Source organism: Cornus florida, unplaced genomic scaffold (assembly GCF_030987335.1).
Source record: "Cornus florida cultivar Cherokee Brave unplaced genomic scaffold, ASM3098733v1 CherokeeBrave_3.0.0_Hap2_Chr02, whole genome shotgun sequence".
Lineage (NCBI taxonomy): Eukaryota > Viridiplantae > Streptophyta > Magnoliopsida > Cornales > Cornaceae > Cornus > Cornus florida.
Genome location: NW_026775572.1, coordinates 66,893,053 through 66,914,734, shown reverse-complemented (window position 1 = coordinate 66,914,734; position 21,682 = coordinate 66,893,053). Strand labels below are relative to the sequence as shown.

The following is a 21,682-nucleotide window of genomic DNA, read 5'->3' as shown; positions in this document are numbered from 1 at the left end:
TACACCGCGACCGCAAGCGATACCGTGATTGTGAACCACAATTGATACTTGTGTGTTAATATACTAGTCTTATGAAAATAGAGAATAAAAAAAAAAAAAAAAAAAAAGTTGAAAAAAAAAGATATTGCAGCTACAAGATGAATCTTAAGGAATCTTCAAGGCACATATATATACTCATATATTTTAAATATACATATAAATGAAATTGCAAGAGGGCTACTCTTGGCACAATGGTAATGTTTTTTCATTGTGACTTGAAAATCACGAGTTAGAAACAAGACTTTAGTTGTCGGCATGTTTCTTTCCCGTGATTCATGTGGAAGGAGAAATACATAGGAGTAGGGCAAGTATTCCATGGAATTTCTGATCTCATAGCGACAACAAAATCCTTATATGCACCTTGAAGCAGGATAAATGAAACAACTAATATAAATCATTGGCCTTCTTCCTCTGAAACTGATTTCTGTAGAACACTGAAAAAATGCACTGCGCAAAAAAAGTGTCAAAAGGTCACAAAAAGAGGGAAAACTTTTTAACTCTCATTTTTGCTTTATGCGAGCAGGAAATATATAAATTCATATTTCCTTGAATACATAATTGTTATTCACATTGCTTGAGCATCTCTTTACCATACACACCATGAATAAATAACACCATGAATAAATAACGTTGAACAAAAAATAATTTAATTCGGATAGAAAAGTGATTGGATATAAATGAGTGAGTATGAAGTACTTCAATAAATTGACAAACGTCCACCCGTTACACAACCCTTCAGCGACATAGCATGCATTTAAATACATTTACTATAAATTTATAAGAACATACTTAATTATTATTCAAATTAAATGGGTATAATTAAAATTAAATGGGATGTGGTAAAAGAAAAGGGTTTCCATCCATCTCATAGATTGAAATTTCTACTTTTAAATTTAACTTTTTTCTTCTTCCAGAATCATGCCATGTGAAGGATCAGAGTAATACAATTTGGGTTATACCTTGTACCCATACCCATGTTGTGTCACGTGTGAAGGGAAAAAGGAAGGTCCGTGCGATAGAGCTTAAATGCTAAATTACAAACCCAACATAATTTGGAGATTGACAAGGGAGAATGTGCTCCCATTGTTTTAGACCTACAACTCATCATAAACACAAATACGGCAGCCCTTTGCAATGTTCATGAGCATTTACGCTTGATTAAAAGATGACGTGAGCGAGGCGAACCATTATTGAAGTATTGAGTCAATAAATATAAGCATCCACCAAAAAACATGGTATATAAGCATTTAACAGAAATTCATTCACAAAATATATGTCAAATACATTCATGTTAGTTTACATTGGGTGGGGGTTGGAGTGAGTGCAGGGGTGTCTCTACTGGTTCAAGTGCCAGGGCTTCATGTTAGCAGCAACAGTTGTTTTTAATCGTTTGGTGCGGCGGCGGCGATAATCAGAATCACCATTGTCGATGATGTCAAGAACCCTCTCGGCTTCTTTAAGCTTGTTGGCAAAGGCGGCAATAATTGCATAATCTTTGTACCCACGAGAGAATTTGTGCTTAATTTCTTCAAGTTCTGCAACAGCTCCAAAGACCTGAGTTTGAAGGGATGTGAAGAGAGAGGAGTCTGCAGCAGCAGCAGCAGCAGGTGGAGTAATTGACATTAGGGTTTGTGTCTGTGAAGATAGAAAGGATCGATTGGGCGAAACTTCCAACAGTCTCGATGATGCCATTTGAAGGAGAAGAGAGAGTCGGTTGTGGCAATTGATGATGAGATTCGTGGGAACAAATTTTAGGGTTTTGAAGAGAGAGAAGGTTGTGGCGTGGCAATTGACGACGACGACGATGAGATTATGTGATTGAGATTAGACGGACTTTCTTATATAGGAGAAGTACCGTACCGCACAATGTTCTGGTTGGAGTTCTGGAGAAGGATCAGGAATCGTAATGGGTTTGGGTACCTCTCTTGGGCCGGCCTACTTGTTTAGAGACTCTGTCCCATTTCCTGCTTTGGCCCAAAATCTCCCTTAGATGATTCCAGTGTCTGTCCGTTGATTTCTATTCCGACTCTGTTTCATATTTTTCAGACTTCTAAATGTATTTTTGAATTAAAATTAAATTTCTTATTTGAGTCATTAATTATTTAATTTTTCTCTTACTATCAATTGGTCTAATTATTTTTATACCAACAATAATAATTATTTGACAAAATATATCAAAAAATAATCAATTAATTTTTGAAAAAATGATCAGGAAACAGAAATAAGTCTTCCTATCGTCGAATACAACAAGTGAGCTTTTTCTTTTCTCCACTTTATGTATAACTTTTTAAGATTTTAGAAAGTAATACTACAGTTTAATCACTAAGTCAATAATAATGACAAAAATAATAATAATAATAATTAAAGAGGTACCCAAACACAAAAATACAAAATCCTTATTCATCCCCAAACACCTACTTCAAGCTACAACTCATAAGAATCCTAAAGAACAGTCCATAAAATGTCCACAAAGATACAATTTTCAACAATATTAAATAAAATTCTCATCATACATCAATTTAATTCCTTAAAAATAAGATCACAGGCATTATATTAAACACTTGTTATACAATATCATGCTAGTCTCTAACAAGCAAATCTGCAACTCCACTAGCTCTTCAAATGATCAATGGAACCTACAATATGGTAGGGTGAGACACAAGGTCCCAGTAGGAATAAACTCTAACAAAAGTTTCTAAGGAAATTCCAGAATAGGACATAGCCATGAAGAACATGCTTTTCAAGTATAGGAGTTATATGCAGCTCAATTGCACATAAGAATGAAGCAACAACATTCAAATAGATTAGGCACACTGCTTTTAACAACAACAATCATTTTTGGCTCAATTTCTACAAATTAGCGAGAGATCAGTTTTCTGTATATATATATATATATAAATAATATATATCATGAAACTTATATACTCCCTCCGTCCTAAAAAAAAAAGTGTCATGCTTTCCTTTTTTGTTTGTCCCAAAATAATTGTTCACTTTCCTTTTTCAAACAATATATTTCACATCTTTCCATATATGTCCTTGGAGTTTAAAATTTCAAACTTGAATATTCAAAATTTAAATGGCAAATTAGTAACTTTTCAGGGAGACAATGCATGTCTCACGTGTCCCCTTAAAAATTACTACTCTCCAAAACCGACACTTAAATTGGGATGGAGGGAGTAATAAAAAGTACACATAAAGAATCATGCTATCTTCATATAAATTCCTATGATTTAAAATTTTGTACCAAATGTACACATAAACAATCATTTGTTTTTATAAAAACTCTAAAGTATTACGAGGCTCGATGGGCGGGAGTAGGTCTGTGAGAGACAATGATCTGATGCGAGCCATGTGTACTTACAAGTCCCACATCGCATGAGTGTGAAAGAGTGAAGTGATATAAGTAGGTTCAACATTCTTTTATGACACAACGCATTTTAAAGCCGTGATAGAGATTAACTCATCAGAATTCCGTAGTTGGTGGGCTTGACCTAGCCGGAAGTGTGCCGATGGGGACGTCGGACACCCAAGGTGGTGGAATTGTGAGGCTCGGTGGGCGGAAGCAGGCCTGTGAGAGGCAAGGCTCTGGTGTGAGTTACATGTGCTCACAAGTCTCACATCGCCCATGTGTGAAAGAGTGAATGTGCTATATAATCAATGTTCTTAAGAACATTTTAAGTATTTTAATCTTCAAATTAAAAGATTGTGCGTATTTATTCAATTGGAAAAAAGGAAAATGATACATATCATGAATTCATTTTCATGATATGCATCTTGAACTTCAAGACACTATAAACTTTATTTCTTAACCACTCCTCTTGTCTTTTTCTCCCTTTTTGTTTTTTTTATTGTTTCCATCATACAGAAATTATAATTTTCTCTTTTTCTTCTTTGGCTGATACAGAAATTTTTTAAAATTATAAATTTTCTATGTTCATCTTCTTTCCCTCGTCACAATCTCTCCCAAATCCAAACTTCAACACCAAAGTTCTCACCTAAATTCAATTGTTTGAAGATGATTATCCCAAAGTAATAACAATAAAAATAAGATCTATTCTCTATAATATATGCTACATCCAAATTTGGCTAATGTAGAACGAAATAAAAAACTCCTAAATTAAACTTATTAGATTTTTCTATGTAATTTTTTTATTTATTATTTTGGTATAATATGCCTCTCTGTGTTATGGACATGATCTCCATAGTTTGACATTTTGCCCACAACCACCACCTAAGAACAATCTTTAATGGTGGTGTATCAAATTTATGGCAAATCTGACAAAGTATATATAGCATGTAGTTCTGTTTTATTACTATCTATATATATATATATATATATATATATATATATATTATGAGAGAAGGAGCTACATCATCATTCATGATACACATCTCGAATTTCTTTCAAGGTGTGTATCACTGCTCTTGGAAAAATGCAAGGAGTTTTTTCTTTTTTTACTTTTTTTAACTCCAGGATACTTATGTACATTGCGTATATAACAGAAATTTTTTTATATCGGTAATGTGGATCTCTCTAAAGCATGCCCATAATCTACTTTACTCTCAGTTCAATGTGCACCATCTAATAAAGGACAAAGTATACAATAATCTACTTTACTCTCGGTAATGATTTTTAGGCCGACAAGTTTTGATTGGTCATGTGTGCAAAATACTCCATATAAGAAAGTGGGACCCCCACTTCCTTATATTTGATAAAGATAGCCGATAAAAAAAAATAGGTCAAACAATTCACTTGAACACTTCCGTCCAAGAATCACTATGGGTCCAAACACAAGAAAGATATATTTTATTAATGAATTTCTTTATTTTTTATTTTTCAATGTTTGGTATATAAGATTCATATAGGCGTTACCTTAATAATCAAGTCAGCAGCTACTACTTGAAATTGGTATGAACTTCCTTGAGATCTCTAGAAACACAGGATGTTCAATCACCAGGCTTTCCAAAATTAGGAGTAAATATCTGCACTATTGCTTCGAGGGCAGATATATCCCAACTCTCAGCATGCCTAACAATCTGTTGAACAAAGTATTAGCAATCATCCGTAAATGAGTTAAGGCGCTCTAACATTATGTTGGAGAATAAATGTCACAGAGAAAAAATGTTTCACTTACTTTAAATTTGTTGTCTAAATCATACACCGTACTTCCATCAACAGAAATGAAAGGCCTCCATGGAAGTTTGAGATAGGTCCTGTTTAGATAGAACCAAGAACAGGTGTAAACTACAATCCCTCTACAGCTGGTGATAAGCAAGAATATTACAAACTTAATATTAACAAATGGAAAGCCTTTTAGTGGTTCTATTAGCTTTCAAAAGTTAAATAAAATCATGTCCAGGGAAGTAGGGAAATTAGCAGCTAGCAAAGTCCAGTAATTAAATGTTTGAAGTTGTTACTTTATAGATGAATCTATTAAGCGCATAATTTGAGGGTTGGGACATGATTTTCTTTGGTAGAATGGTCTGCTAGTAACATCTCCATGGCCTCCAGGCATGAGGCTACACTAAAACACTGAACACCATTTCAGGTGCTAAATGGATGTTCACTGATGCAATACTAAACCTCTAGCATATCTTGTGCACCAACGAACTGCTTGCAAGGCCTAGGTCATATCATTAAGAAGTACTCAACGAAAACATAGGAACCTTTACCGTCCACTGTCATTCATTGGGTGGTATTAACATTAATTTATCAAAAAGTGGCACTGGTTCTCACATGAAGCAATAACCATGTATAATTGATGTAAATCGTAAATTTTTAAAAGTGAGAGAGAAAAAAAAAAAAAAACAAAACAAAAACAACTAGACCAAGTTAGGACCTTAGTTTCCACTTTGCGAATACAAAATTTGTTTCTGAATCAATACCCTGCATAAAAAGTCACAATATTAGGCATTAGTAACATGTATTGATTCTGTTCATAGCTAATAACGGTTTTCTTAATTAATATAAAGTACAGGTGCACAAGCTCACAAAAACAACATAAAAGGAAAAGAGCCTACTCTATACATCCTATAAAATAAATTTGTTCATTAAAAAAAGGAAAGAATAGATTCCCTTTCGTATCTTCTTCAAAAGTTTCAGGTTCTTTAGTAGCTTAAGGCAAAGCATGACAAATTCTTAGCCAATGCTATGTTAGCCGCTTTCAGGTTAGCAAGCATAGTAATATTTGGAACAAGAATACGGATGAACCCACCATCCCATTGTAGCAATCTATTTCTAAAGGATCACTTGTTCTTAAGTTCTTCCTACTTTTCCTAAAATAAGAAAGCAAACTATTAATATGATGGTTAAAGAAGGACACTGCCCAGTGCATGTCCTGCCTACACAGAGTATTGGGACGGGAAGAGCGGAGATGGACCTAACCTTTTAGTAATTTTTTCACAAAGTGACTGCTTTCATACTCACTCACTCATCCTCGCTTCTGTCAGCCCGAGATTTACCATTGCACCAACATTTAACCATTACACCAAACAATGATCTCTACTGTAAATAGATGACTAAGATCATATGATGTTGTCGATTACTACATATACACTTCTTCATGTGTAAATTGAGGGAACTTGTCCTAAATTTGATAAGATGGTTCCTTCACTTGAAGGATAGGAAATTGATGAATTTGATTCTTTTCTGAAGAGTTGTTACTTATGCTCTCAATTTCACGTCAGTCACCTAACGCTATATATTTATTCACTCACGAAAACCCTTAGGCCTAAATAGGAAGTGAAAAAAATTGTTTTTTACCATCTTTAGTCACCAACAAGAATTAATACTATAAGAATTATTCTTATTATGACACATACATATACACATGTAAGAAGATATAAGAAAAAGGAAGTAATGTCGCTTTATTTCTAAAGTTCTTAGCTACACTTTTCCAAGTTCATTCTTGAAACAAGAGTAGTTTGTCCATTAAAACACAATCAAATTGTTTACTGAATCATCATCAAATCAAAAACCAAGCACCAAAATAACCATCATCAGCAGCTTAGTTTCATTACCTATGATCATAAGTTCTAAAGTTCTCAAGTATTAGTATCTTGTCTGCCTATAAATAAACATCATCATCAGCTCAGTTTCATTACCTATGATCATCAGTTTTATTATTGTCTTCACGGTCATCCAAAAAAATGAAGTTTTTCTCTAATTTCAATGTACAAATAATAGTTCAATAGCTTTTATCCAAAATCAGTTCAGTCAAGAACAGCAAATTCCTCAGCAATGCACTTGTTTACCAAAATTACTCAAGTTAAGGACTTTTTTTTCCAGCTAATAGTCCTGCAAGATCATGTGTATAACTTAAACTACATTGATAATGAAATTATTCCAGAATATAACATGAAAATATTCATTCTAGTGCACCTTTCTCAAATAATCAAGCTGTTATTTACAAACTTTCTAGTTTCAACCATTTGTCCATTCAGTCTGGTCTGCTTATTTGTGGGAATCAACTCAATGCATGCCTTTTTGTTTAAGTACTTGAATTTCAAACACTTGGAAATTGCAACCATCACAGTAAATTAAAGAAAAACATTAATAGGCTATTGCCAGTATTGGTCCTCATTAATGAACGGCGTCGAAAAACAACAATTGTTCATTGACATTTATTTGCATGAAGTGACAACAGAATCTGTTTTTTTATCACTTGACAGCTAGATCAATATCAGTACACCAAGCAAGGCCCTCTATGCAACTACAATATATTCAAACTGCACAATCCATTTACTTATGCATGTAGAAAAACATTAGAATTGTTTTTTACAATCATTTAGTGTATATCGTTTAAGTAATAATTGGGGTCAGGAAATGGGAAATTGCTAAAGACATGGATACTAAAAGTCTACAACTACAACTACAACATCAATCAATTTTCTCTTCACAATTCTATGGTTTCATTTCATAATACAAAAATTCAACAGGGCACTTCTTGCAATATTGTGTGATGGAACCTGATGTATTAAAGTGCATTTATATTATAATTTCCATTTTCATGTGTATTTTTATAGCAAACTTCTGGAATTACTATTATAATGTAGGAATTGAAAGTTAAGATTGGCTGGTTTGGATTGTAAAGTTGTCGTATTGACATAAAATTCAGCTGGTTTGGATTGTAGGGCTTGAAGTAAGTGGAATGAAAGTTATATTTCCATGTCCCCCAATAAGAAATAGCACAGGTTCTGTCTACATGGTGTGCTGAAAGGAAAAGAGTAAAATAGACCTAACTTTTAATACTATTTTGCACAAAGTGGTTGCATTCCATACTCAATTCAACTCAACAAAGCCTTTTCCCAAATATTTGGAGTTGGATAAATGAATCTTATTTTTCCATTCCACTCTATTTAAGATCATAGCCTCAATCAAACCACATAATATAAAATATTTCCTTACAAACTCTACTCATGTTAATTTTGGTATCCCCCTTCCCCTACCATTACACTCAATATGACCATATCACTTTTCCCAACTACACTTGGAGGTCTTTTTGCAGATGTCCAAACCATCTTAATCAATTTTCTCCCATTTTATCGTGTTAGTCCGACCAACTAAAGAATGTGTTCATTTCTAATTCTCTCTCTCTCTCTCTCTCTCTCTCTCTCTCTCTCTCTATATATATATATATATATATATATATTTTTTTTTTGGTCTTGCCACTTATCCATTTCACAAACATGGCTGCATTCCATAACCCCAAAATTTTATTACACAATTGAACCGAATTTGACTCGGATTGAAGATTAGGTTGGTTTGTGCCTAGGCATAGCTCAGATCAAACCTCAATTTACCAAACTGAACAGCACCCTCAAAAAATATCTAGCAATTTACCAGCCTATTTTTACTATGTGATATTTTAAAGTTGTTGAAGGATTTATATATTTAAGTTACATCATCCTCTCTAACAGCTTAAGCTTTTGGAGTAGATAGTTGTTAACATGGTATCAAACCAGGTAAGGTCCTGTGTTCAAACCTCACCGTTACCCTAATAATTAAAATTGAAGCACGTGTTGGACCAAAAGAAGGCCACATGTGAGGGGGTGTGTTGAAGAATTTAAAGTTACACCCTCTATAACAGCTTAAGCTTTTAAAGTAGATGGTTGGTATCAGGTAGTTTGTTTTCCCATGAGTAATCAACCCACATACCACCTACAACTTGAACCTTGCACCTTCACCTTTCGAGGTAACAGGGAATACCACACAATCTTATAGCTGGTAGTCAAGGTATTGGGGAAATATTTAGAAACTTCAAAGCAGAAAGATTTCTGTTGTTACTCCAAACCAACTGGTTAATGTTGTGCCATTAAAGCAGCAATTTTGGATCCCATAAAAGGCCCTAAAAGAAGCTTTTACTATGGGGTATTATGATTGTTTAATCAAAGCCTCAAAGGTGATTCTTAAAATGTGTCACAAGGTGACTGAAAACATGAAAACTATGGCCAAAGGCCAACGCCAATTTTTGGAGGGAAATCTAGTTCTATTTACTTCACTCTAATATAACAATTAAAGACCAACAGGTTGTTTGAATGTTGGAACCTAATGTACTTTTCTCTTGGGTTTTTTTACCGCTTTTCTTTCCTTTTTAAATTCTAGCTCCTAATAAATGCAAAGTACCTCAACACAACAAAAATTGACTACTATTAACTATATCTCCAGTTGCAGTCAAAGTAAATTGCTATCAATTGTCTCCGAAAATACTTCAATATCAATACATAAAGTACACCATCAAAAAGTAACTGGAAACATGAATGGTGTACTTTGCTAGTATAGCTCAATAGAACATCATTCTTTCACCCTACAAGAAATTTTAGTGTTTACAACATAAAAATATTTAGAGTAATTTCACTTGCTGCTCACCTCTACAAACTCCTCACTCCTACCCGTTCCACATGAACTCTCCTTGAAAGATAAATACCTCACATATTTCCAATATGGCATAGCATTTTAAAGACGAGAAAAAAAACAATTTAGGCCAAAAGTATATCCATACTCATCTTATTTCATTATGAATAGAAGTAAACAATCAAAAAATATGCCGATGCTTCTAATAGAATGAACAAGGCACGGAATGAGCAGTAAGGCATCATTATATGTAATCATTAAGATTTGTAGCATGGCACTTACTACTTCCCACCCCAAAAAGGAAAAAAAGAAAAGGAAAAGGAGGAAAAAAAAATATTGAAGGCCTTTATAGGTGTTTTTGCACAGATAATCATACAGTGGAATGGTAAGATTTAGACATAGGGTTATGATTTTATGGATCCAGATACTGAGCAATTTGATGCCATCGGCATATACCTTTAAAACCGAAAGGTAAATTCTGTTAGATCAAACATACTCAAGAAGATGAAACGCTGGCAACTAAGAAATAACATATCCACAAAACGAGTGTCACAGAATTGGGAATGTTGACATGGATGTATGGCGAGGCAATAAAAAGATAAAATTAGAAATAAACATATTCGTGAGTTGTTAAAGTAGTACCTATTAGAGATAAAATTAGAGAAAACTAAATTAAATGATATGGCCATGACTAGTGATGGCCAACAATTGCACCGCTTAGGAAAAGTGACTTGGTCCTTATTGAGCTTAATGGTAGGGAAGGAGAAAATCAAATTAAAATGGAATGAGATAGTTATAAGAGATATGCTAGCAAGCAGAGAATAAGGTTTATCTAAGGCCATGATGTTAGAGCGAAAGGACGGTTCGTGTTTGTCCCAGACAGTTGGGAAAAGACTTGAGTTGATATCTACACAATGCATAAACTGTCATGTTCTTGATGTATTCATATATTATTTTAAAGAATTTGTCATTTCAGTATGCCTGTACCATGTTGTATCCATATCCCATTTCTATAATAGAATAATTCAAATAAGAATGAAAGGTAATGCAATATAGCTTATTTGGCAGGTGAACAAGATCCAACGAATGATTTGTATTTTTTTTTTTTTTTCGTCGTTAGAAAAAATTTAACCTGCAATGTTGTGAAATGCCAAGAATTTTGCAAGTCATGCAATAATAACTTGTTTGTTGATCATTTTGGTGATGCACAATATTTGTGTCTTATTATGACTTAACATCTCTGTTTTATCCTATTTGTATTTTTTGATGATGGTGACGGATAATTTGGTTCTGTAATTACGGACATTACTGTCCTTGTTTTATGCTACATGAAATATTTTGTTTGAAGACTTTTACTATTACTTTTAATTATAATTGTACAGGTTAAAATATATCTGAGTAACAAATAAATATTACAACTTTTTTTTCGCTTGACAAGAAACTTACACACCCAAATGCCCCTATTACCTTTTTTTATTATTATTATTGGCATTCTATTCCATAAAAAATATATATTAAAAAACACCCACTGAAGCTAAATTTATCCATTGCATGTGAACTAAGGTGATAAAAAGATTTCAAGAACAGAAACCACTAGGACACTCCCCATTAATAGCAATGGCTGTTCTGGAATGAAAGCACAAATAACAAGGCATAGCCTGTTCTGTCCCACTCAGTTTTTGACTTTTTTCACTGCAAACTTTCCAAAGAAGTATTACAGGAATTCATGATAAATATACTCCTTTGTCTTGACAAGAGGACGGCTAAAGATCACATTTGTCAATCTTGCACATTTAACAACAATCCAGTTACGAGTTATGTGTATATGCAAATTTTTAAAACAACCAAGTTAGGATTGCGTGGATAAGACAAGCTATTTGTGCGTATAAAATCGAAATGCAATTTCTTAGAGAATGAATACCTTCTCAATCTTTTGTAACACAATTGATGGACAGTCAAAGAAAGGTACAAGCAATTTCAAGTTGCGTGAATACAAGTCTTTACCTGAATGACCAAAGAAAACGAAATTAATCAAATGCTCTCATATTTCTTGTTTGAAAATGGAATTCTTCATTTAATGTCCCTTTGTGCCACAAATTAGGCATGGAAACTCAACATATTTGGTGCATTGCAAATTGAAACCGGTTACTTTTGAGTTCCAAAAAAGTGATATTCGAATGATTGCATGTAGGCAGTAGCAGACATTTTTAGCACAGTCAGTAGCACACAAATTTCCAGAAACAGAGATATCCAGTCTTTCTTTTTTGTCTTGACTAAAGAGTAATTCCATTCATACCTTGGACATAAAAATAATACGCCATACAAGCTATGAGTGGTAGGTGATCTGACCATACATCAACCCGAACTCATAGGACAAATGTAAATTAGCAAAAATAATGCATAGTTGTCTAAGAAAACCATGAATAAGTTATCAGGAAATACAAAAATGACTCTCAAATTATTGATTTTGACACAATGAAGTCATGTTAAATGATAGAAGGACCAAGATAATATATAAAAGGATAATGATTTCAATCTGATGTAATTTTTTCAATTATGGGTACTTTTCTTCTAAAAACAGAACAATTTAAAATCGCAGTGATCCAGAGTGGCATAAGTTAGTGTATAGATAGAGTTAAAAAAATTATACTTTCATATAATAATTGCTAATCTTAATCATAATTGTGAAACTGTTATCATCAATTAACTATAAATTACTAAGCATGTTTCAAGCACAATACTCATATTGTGTATATCTTCATTATTAGTAACTCAACAACAAATCTTATCACCTTAAATCTCAACGCTGATGTTGACTGACACTCTTCAACAATTTGCTACCTTCACACATATATTCAGCTCACATGACCCCTTTGCCATCTGGTTCAAACTTAGAAAACCATTTTACAAAGACTTGACAACTGAAATAGAAACTAAATGGACCTCACAAAAAGGTGGATCACATAGATCCCAACACGTCGAACTAAAAGGTGGTTTATGTAAACTTAAAAACAGATATTAGTTCTACTGTTGACTATTAACATCTTATCTTTTTTTCTTCTCGTATTGTTCTTTCCTTTCACAGGAATATAAAAACCATAAAACTACAATTTATGAAATTGTGAAGCAACTCACCAGCAAAGAAAGAACCAATTTGGGATGGCAGAAATGATTCTTGGAAATATTTAAAATCAAGGAAATTGGAGAGTAGTTAAAAATCAAGAAAAAATATAAATCTGAAAAAATGATTTTTTTAAAGATATCCTCGAGTTCTCCACCAAATAATAGAATCATAACTAAGAATTCAGGAATCTCTACAGTCAGCAACTAGTAATAAATCATGAGCATCACATTGTTAGAATATACATATTAGGGCTTATGGAATTAGTTTACCCCTCAGGGGTATATTAGTCTTTTCCTTGTTCCCTCTAGTCATGTATATAAATAAAGGCATTAGGGTGTGGAGATGTAGGAAACCGAAAACTTCTCTCTCACTCAATTCTCCAAATCTCTTCTTCCTCCATCTAGCCCTAATTTCAGATCCTACTTTCAACACACAAACAACAAAGTAAAGTACCATATTATTCAGCATCAAGTTCTAAAATGCTAAATGCAACGAGAAAACATAATTTTTCTTACCACGGAATTTAATAGTTGGATCCTCGAAAATACAATCTTCTGTATAGATTGCAGAAGTAAAAATTCCTAATGCAATGAAAAAAAATGTTGTCACAGATTACTTGGTTACATTTCTTAAATACTGTTTATCTTAAATGATAAATTAAAAAATGAAGAAGGCACCTGTAACGAAATAAGCATTCTCATAATCTGACTTGAGGATCATTAGAACATCATCAACGGCAGAAACTGAAATGTCATCTCTCTGTTCGTAACTCACTGCATCAGATCTGCAAAACGTTATCAATGAAAAAGATTACAAAGAAATACATGAAAATTGACATTTTAGGTGGCTTGTACATATCAAGGGTGATCTTGAAGCAACTTCAGCAAAGGATGTATGACAAATCAATAATGGCTCAACAAGAGCGCATAACTCTTGCAATTAATTTCTCCAACACTTGCCTCTACAAATAATGGCTCAACAAATTAATATACTATTATGCTTGTTAGTAAATTTGAGTTTAGTGTGAATAAATTCCTTCACAAAACATGGTTGTATATTTAATAAAATATCTACAAAAGAGTCATTATGAGTCTTCTTATCGAGGAAGCCCAATAGCAAAAAGTGACGAGTGAATAATGAAGATGGAGTTGCATTAGCAACAACTTGAAGGCTTCATTAATCTGAATCCACACAAAGTGAAGGTAAGTAAGACCCTAGTAGACCTAGGAATCTAGGGAGAAAATATTTAATACCCCGGGGCTATGGTAGCCCTTGGATGTGGTAAGGCCCACCACCACATCCATGATCTAAAGGTTCCCACTGTGCCGGGGTACCATACCCCCCCGGGGTATTTAATACTTTCACGAATCTAGGGTTCGTTAAACTCATTGAATAGCATGACTATTCCATAAACTAGATATTTTTTACATAAAAATTTGTTTTTAAGATATTCAAAAAAAATTGAAAATGGAGAAAGTAATTTAAAAATATAGCCTTTATAGCCTAATGGTGCTTTCTCACCTTCTAAAATAGAAGATCGAAGGTTCAAGTCCCCCTGGGGCATGTTGGTGTGTGCTAACCACTCATCAGTAGGTTTGTTTCGAAAATTTAAGAAAACAAGGCACTAACCAATTAAGAATGATTGGGGAATGGAATGAGTGGGTTAGGGTTTATTTGCTTGATCAGAGAATAAACAAAAATCATACAATCGCATGAACAAGTTAAAAATTTTGTTATCATGATTTAAACCAATTAAACTAATTCGGGAGAGAGACTAAAATGAAAAATGTTCTTGATCACTTAGATCAGAAAATCACATAAATTTTTGAGAAATCATTCAACAATTCGTTGCTATGTGCTAAACAAATTATTATAGAATTGCGATTTCCATAATGAACAAGAAGTAAACAACTGTTACATATATACAAATAATAAAGATTGACACTAATAATACATATATGCATATATATATAGAGAGAGAGGGAGAGAGAGCGACCTGTGTTTGGGGGAGGATAGAAAGCGTAGAAGCTCTGTAACTCCGCTAACTGCGAATTTCAACAGGTGTGGCGATGGCCTTTCTTTCTTCTTGTGGTTATTCGGCGCAACGGAGCAGCATCGGAAGCCATGAACAGCTCTCTACAGTGAGTAGTATTTCAACAATACAATCAATTTCTGAGAGGAGTTGAATCAAGAACGGTCTATCTATCTTGCGAATTCTTACCCTGCATTGTAGGGTTGGAGATGGTGGCACATAGCAGCAGATTGCCGCCATTTTTGTCGATCTCTCCCCTCGCTTTGTTCAAATTTTCTCCTCCTCAAATCTTATTAAAAGCTATGTAGTACCAATATTGAGAACACAGCTTTTATATGAGATAAAAAATTTGTATCAAAATTCATTTATTACAGTTTTTTCATTATCCATTCCGTCAAATTAAACTATTATTTTGACAATAGTATTTTATTTTTTTATTATTTTTAAGTATTTTGAGTTAGATTTTTCTAAAAGTGAAATCATTTATATTGATTAAGTGGTGTAACTTGTGCACTTTTTTTCTTTTATTTATTTATTTTCTTTTATTATTTTGAATTTTTCGTTATCTCAGTTTGACCATTTGCCTGCGGATGGCTGACCGCTGTCAACTTTTGATTGATTCCATACTCTTCTAGTAACTCCCTCACTTGCTTGTTGTCGAGATTAGTCCCATTGTCCATAATGGTCGACCTTGGTACGCCAAAGCGACAAATAATATTACTCTAGATGAAACGTCTTACTTGAGTTTGGGTCACACTAGGATTTGGCTTTGCCTCCACCCATTTGGTAAAGTAATCTGTCGCTAGCAGAACTTATTTGTTCTGTAACCTCGCGGTCGGCAAAGGGCCAACCATATCCATCCCCCATTGGATGAAAAGTCATAGTTTGGCCATTACGTGCAAGTCCTCAGGTGATTGGTGGATCAGTAGTCCGAACCTTTGGCACTTATCGCATCTTCTAGAGAATTATTCTGCATCTCGCGACATGTTCGGCCAAAAATATCCTTGTGTTATCGCTTTATGCGCTAGAGATCTTCTTCCTGAATGATTGCCACACACCTCTCATGGATGGTTCGCAAGATCTGTCTAGCTTCTGTGGGGATAACACATTTCAAGTACGGACCCGAGAAAGACCGTCTGTACAACTGATTGTGCACAATAGCATACTTTGCAGCGTTTGACCTGATTTTCCATGCCTCATCTTTCTGCTCGGGCAACACACCAATTCGTATGAAAGTCATGATTGGTTAAATCCAGCTCAGCTTATATGGTATGACATTAACTTGCTGAGGGTCCAAACCAGACGGTTCCTCAAAAATAGATGGCTGAGATAACACATCAACCGGTATAACCTTAGCCAATGTTTATCCAGAACCTGATGCACTATAAGCCAATCGATCGGCATCCTCATTGTATTCCCTCGGCAATTGGATGAATTTAATCTGATCGAAATCTTTTGCTTCGTGCAGAACAACAGATCGGTATGCCTCCATTGTCTTGTCTTTGGTTCCATATTCCCCCGTCACCTGCCGAATGATCAGCTGTGAATCGCTAAAAGCAACTAGACTTCTGACTTTCAACTCTTTAGCCAGCTTCAGCCCAGCTAGCAATGCTTCGTACTCAGCCTCATTATTGGTTGCCCTGAACTCAAGTCTAACCGCTTGACTCAGCATGGCGCCCTCTGGCGTTTGCATTTTGATCCTAATTCCTGCCCCCATTTGATTTGAAGAGCCATCAATAAATAGCTTCCATGAAGAACCTCCAAGATCTTCTTCCATGTCTTCCGCATCGCACTCAAGCAGGAAATCAGTCACCGCTTGTCCTTTGATGAACGTTCTGGGTTCATACGTTATGTCAAATGAGCTCAACTCTATGGCCTACTTTGTCATTCTTCCTGACAGGTCTGGCTTGTACAGGATCATCCTTATAGGAAAAGTGGTCAGAACGACTATAGGATGGGATTCAAAATAATGCCCGAGTTTTCTTTTTGCATTTACCAATGACAGGATCACTTGTTCGGCCTTTGAATACCTTCTCTTCGGTTCGGCCATTGTTTTGTTAACATAGAACACTGGGAACTGTTTTCCTTCATCACATCGCACCAGAACGGCATTCGTTGCAATGCTGGACACACCAAGGTACATAAAGAGCTTTTCACCTGGCTCGGGAGCAATAATGTGATAACCCGATTTTTTTAGATTTTTAATTATTATTATTATTATTATTATTTTAGTTGGTGTTAGAGGACGTGTAGTTGTTGTCATTTGTATCATTTGATGGAATGAAAAGGTGGCAGCAAGGCACAGTGAGTCGAAGTGATGAGAAATGAAAAAAATAAGGAAAAATTGTTTTTGGCGGGTCCCATCTGTCATGGGTTTTGATTTTTGTCATATGTTCATGTATATATATATAATGCATGATGGTGATAAGAAGTAAAGGGGAGCAGAATCAGCCGAAAATAGGAAAGGAAATAGTGATGTGATGATGGTAATTTCGCGGGACCCACGGGTAGAAATTAGTGGCCAAGGGTTCTTTTTTTTTTTTTTTTTTTGGCTGCACGTGGTGTTATTTTGGGTGAGATTAGTGTATGTCAAATGATGGAAGAAGATAAAGGAAAAAACAAAGATAAGGAAAGAGATGGTGACGGGACCCAATAGATATCTGGCTCAAATGAGATTCTATTGACTGGCAACAAATTGTGGAGGCGTGTGGGTGACGTTTTCTTGATATTTTGTATTGTGTCATGGTTTTGCCTATAAATTAGGCTTGTGACTTTGGTGCAAAGGCAAACAGAAAGAGAGATTTTAGAGAGAGACGAGAGTTGCAGAGGAGTTTGGGAGCTTGAAGCTTGGTGATCCAGTGAGAAATTCTTTTTCAGTGTAGGGTTCTCTATACCTTGAATGGCTTGGAGTGGTTTGCTACAATGGTTTTGATTAAATGTTTTAATTAAATGCATATGTTTTTTGCTTATATACTCACATGACTATGTATATTTTGTGAAGATGTTTTATTAAACCTCCATGAAATTTTTGTTATGATTTTTCCTACTGGGACTTTCCGTCTCACCACCCTCCAGTTTCAGGTACCGAAGATGAACGGGGATTGCTAGGTTCGGGCTTAGGCTGAAGAGTTGGCGTTATAGGATTTAATTTATTTATTTGGAGAATTTTTTTGTGTATATTTGAGGAAATTGATTTTATATAAAAAGAGGGCATATTTTTTTATGATCCTGGGTGTATTTTGATTTATTTGTATTTGTATAAATTGAGAATTTTATTAGAAAATTTGGGGCGTGACAAAATGGTATCAAAGCATGTACCCAGCCGGAAGTGTGAGTATAGTGATGATGTAAACAGGTATGAGTGGGCGAGTGTGTAGTACTAGTGAGCTACCACTTATAGCCGGATGTGTGTGGGCGGATGGCGTTCACTGGCATGGTTAGTGTGGTTGGGCAGGTAGCCCAGGTTTGTTATTGTTTGTGGTTTTTTAGTGGGCGGATGACGCATTGACTAGCTACCACAACGGTTACGGAGTGTGTAGGCGGGTGACTAGCACTAACAGTTACCACAACGTCCTACATATCATGGTATCTCACACTGCCTGGGGTAAGGATTTGGATTTTGGTTTTGTGGTTGTTGGTGTTTTCGGGTATACGAAGACTGTTGGATCTGAATTTCGGGGATGAAATTCTTTTTGAGTAGTGGAGATTGTGATAACCTGATTTTTTTAGATTTTTAATTTATTATTATTATTATTATTTTAGTTGGTGTTAAAGGAGGTGTAGTTGTTGTCATTTATATATATATATATATATATATATATATATATATCATTTGATGGAATGAAAATGTGGCAGCAAGGCACAGTGAGCCGAAGTGATGAGAAATGAAAGAAATAAGGAAAAATTGTTTTTGTCGGGTCCCATCTGTCATGGGTTTTGATTTTTGTCATATGTTTATGTGTGTGTGTGTATATATATATATATATATTTAATGCATGATGGTGATAAGAAGTGAAGGGGAGTAGGTTCAGCCGAAAGTGGGAAAGGAAATGGTGATGTGATGATGGTAATTTCGCGAGACCCACGGGTAGAAATTAATGGCCAAGGGTTGTGTTATTTTGGGTGAGATTAGTGTATGTCAGATGATGGAAGAAGATAAAGGAAAAAACAAAGATAAGGAAAGAGATGGTGGCGGGACCCAATAGATATTTGGCTCAAATGAGATTCTATTGACTGGCAACAAATTGTGGAGATGTGTGGGTGACGTTTTCTTGATATTTTGTATTGTGTCGTGGTTTTGCCTATAAATTAGGCTTGTGACTTTAGTGTAAAGGCAAATAGAAAGAGAGATTTTAGAGAGAGACGAGAGTTGCAGAGGAGTTTGGGAGCTTGAAGCTTGGTGATCCAGTGAGAAAATTCTTTTTCAGTGTAGGGTTCTCTAAACCTTGAATGGCTTGGAGTGGTTTGCTTCAATGGTTTTGATTAAATGTTTTAATTAAATGCATATGTATTTTGCTTATATACTCACATGACTATGTATATTTTGTGAAACTGTTTTATTAAACCTCCATGAAATCTTGTTATGGTTTTTCTTACTGGCACTTTCTGTCTCACCACCCTTCAGTTTCAGGTACCGAAGATGAATGGGATTGCTAAATTCGGGCTTAGGCTGAAGAGTTGGCATTGTAGGATTTAATTTATTTATTTAGAGATTTTTTTTTTTTTTTGTGTATATTTGAGGAAATTGATTTTGTATAAAATAGGGCATATTTTTTTATGATCATGGGTGTATTTTAATGTATTTGTATTTGTATAAATTGAGGATTTTATTAGAAAATTCGGGGTGTGACAGATAAGACTGGAGGGTTCCGCATATATTCTTTCAAGCTGGTCAATGCCTTTCGTTACTCATCCCCCAGACCTGCTTTCCATGGCCTCTGATTGTATCGAAGAACGGTTTACAGCGGTCTGACAGCTTAGAAATGAATCTACTCAGTGCGGCTATCCGACCCGTGAGTGCTTGCACTTCTTTGATCGTTCTTGGTTCTGCATTTTTTATCAGAGCTTCTGCTTGAGCTGGGCTAGCTTTAATTCCTCTATTATTGACCACGTATCCCAAGAACTGCCCAGAACTTACGTCGAACGAGCACTTGGTTGGATTAAGCTTCATTCCATACCTCCTCAACACCCCGAATACATCTTGCAAGTGTTCCAGGTGTTCGGCCGCCTTCTTATTCTTTACTACCATGTCATCAATATAGGCTTCTACAGTCTTCCCCATTTGATCTTTGAAAATCTTGCTGACCAGCCTTTGATAAGTAGCTCCAGCATTCTTTAGTCCGAACGGCATGACTCTGTAACAGTAGATTCCTCGTTCGGTGACAAAAGAAGTTTTCTCTTCATCATTCGTGTCTATAGGGATTTGATTGTAACCTGAGAAAGCATCCAGGAAGGTTAACCGTTCGTAGCCAGTAGTGGCATCTACTATTTAATTAATCTTTGGCAATGGAAAGCTATCATTCGGGCATGCTTTGTTCATATTTGTGAAGTCAATACATACTCTCCATTTCCCATTCTTCTTCTACACAACAACCACATTTGAGAGCTAAATTGGGTACTGAACTTCCCCGATGAATCCTGCGTCTAGCAATCGACCAATCTCATTAGTTATGATTTGATTGCGCTTTGGGGCGAACCTCCTCTGCTTCTGTCTTACGGACTTGATGTTCGGATCCACATTGAGGGAATGACAAGACACGAAGGGGCTAATTTCTGGCATGTCTGAATGGTTCCAAACAAACACATCTGCGTTCTTACACATCTGCGTTCTGAGACAAGAAATCAATTAGCTGTTGTTTCTCCCCCTCTGCAAGCCCTAACCTGTAATACCCCTAATTTTAAAAGGACAGTCTCGGTATTTTAATTATTGTTTTCTTGCATTTTGTGTGCCTATTTGTTTATTTGATTAAGTGTTTAATTGTTTTACTTCTTTAATTGATTTAGTTGTGATTTAGTTGTTTAATTATGGAAGTTAAATTTCATTAATTGATGAATTATTTTATTTAAATGAATTGTTTTAATTTAATGGAATTGTTTATTTAATTGACTTATTTGAATTAACTGTAATAATTTAATTATTTGTCTATTTTATATGCTTAGGTGGATATTTAATTATTTGTTTTATTTATTGTTTTAAGTTAGGGTTTTACTCTTTTGTATCACGTTTTGGTTTTGGGCCGGCTAGGATTTAATTAGGTTTACAGTCTAGGGTTTTAATTAGACTTAGATTTGGATTTGCCTATAAATATATATATTATACGTTTGCTTAGGGTTTGAGAACCCTATTCACGGCACAGTAGAGGCAAAAGACGTAACAGTGAGTTGTACGAGAAACAGAGCAAGTTTGGAAGCTCTTAGAAGAGGTAAGAGTCGGCTCCATAAAAGTGTGAGCCGGCTCCCACACTTGTAGAGCCGGCTCCAAGGACCTTAGAGGCCACTCCAGGCCTAAAAGAGCCTGCTTTCCAAGACTTAGAGCAGGTTTTCTTCAATAGTAAACATTCTGATATATTTTTTTTACGAGTTGTGATTACTGTTGGAGCATGGGAACTGTTCTGAAAATTTTGGGACTTCACAG

The 21,682-nt window shown here is 35.0% G+C and overlaps 2 protein-coding genes across 5 annotated transcripts; both read right to left on the bottom strand.

Moving 5' to 3' along the window:
- Nucleotides 1-200: 200 nt before the first annotated feature.
- LOC132295215 (uncharacterized) lies at nucleotides 201-15,366 on the bottom strand. 4 transcript variants are annotated; one of them, XM_059793378.1, is made up of 9 exons: nucleotides 15,238-15,363; nucleotides 15,013-15,152; nucleotides 13,694-13,800; nucleotides 13,532-13,597; nucleotides 11,814-11,896; nucleotides 5,880-5,926; nucleotides 5,175-5,253; nucleotides 4,913-5,076; nucleotides 201-486 (listed from the first exon to the last, which is right to left on the bottom strand). In XM_059793378.1, the coding sequence occupies exons 1-8, from the start codon at nucleotides 15,286-15,288 to the stop codon at nucleotides 4,987-4,989; spliced, it is 663 nt and encodes a 220-aa protein (XP_059649361.1). In that variant the 5' UTR covers nucleotides 15,289-15,363; the 3' UTR covers nucleotides 201-486; nucleotides 4,913-4,986. The 4 variants fall into 4 exon arrangements, with proteins under 4 accessions (XP_059649361.1, XP_059649360.1, XP_059649362.1 ...); XM_059793377.1 differs by lacking the exon at nucleotides 201-486 and adding an exon at nucleotides 2,374-2,675; XM_059793379.1 differs by lacking the exons at nucleotides 201-486; nucleotides 13,532-13,597 and adding an exon at nucleotides 2,374-2,675 and having other exon boundaries at nucleotides 15,238-15,364.
- Nucleotides 15,367-16,411: 1,045 nt separating this feature from the next.
- On the bottom strand, nucleotides 16,412-20,615 carry LOC132296362 (uncharacterized). The gene is made up of 4 exons (XM_059794572.1): nucleotides 20,609-20,615; nucleotides 19,947-20,481; nucleotides 17,079-17,171; nucleotides 16,412-16,883 (listed from the first exon to the last, which is right to left on the bottom strand). The coding sequence occupies exons 1-4, from the start codon at nucleotides 20,613-20,615 to the stop codon at nucleotides 16,412-16,414; spliced, it is 1,107 nt and encodes a 368-aa protein (XP_059650555.1).
- Nucleotides 20,616-21,682: the final 1,067 nt, after the last annotated feature.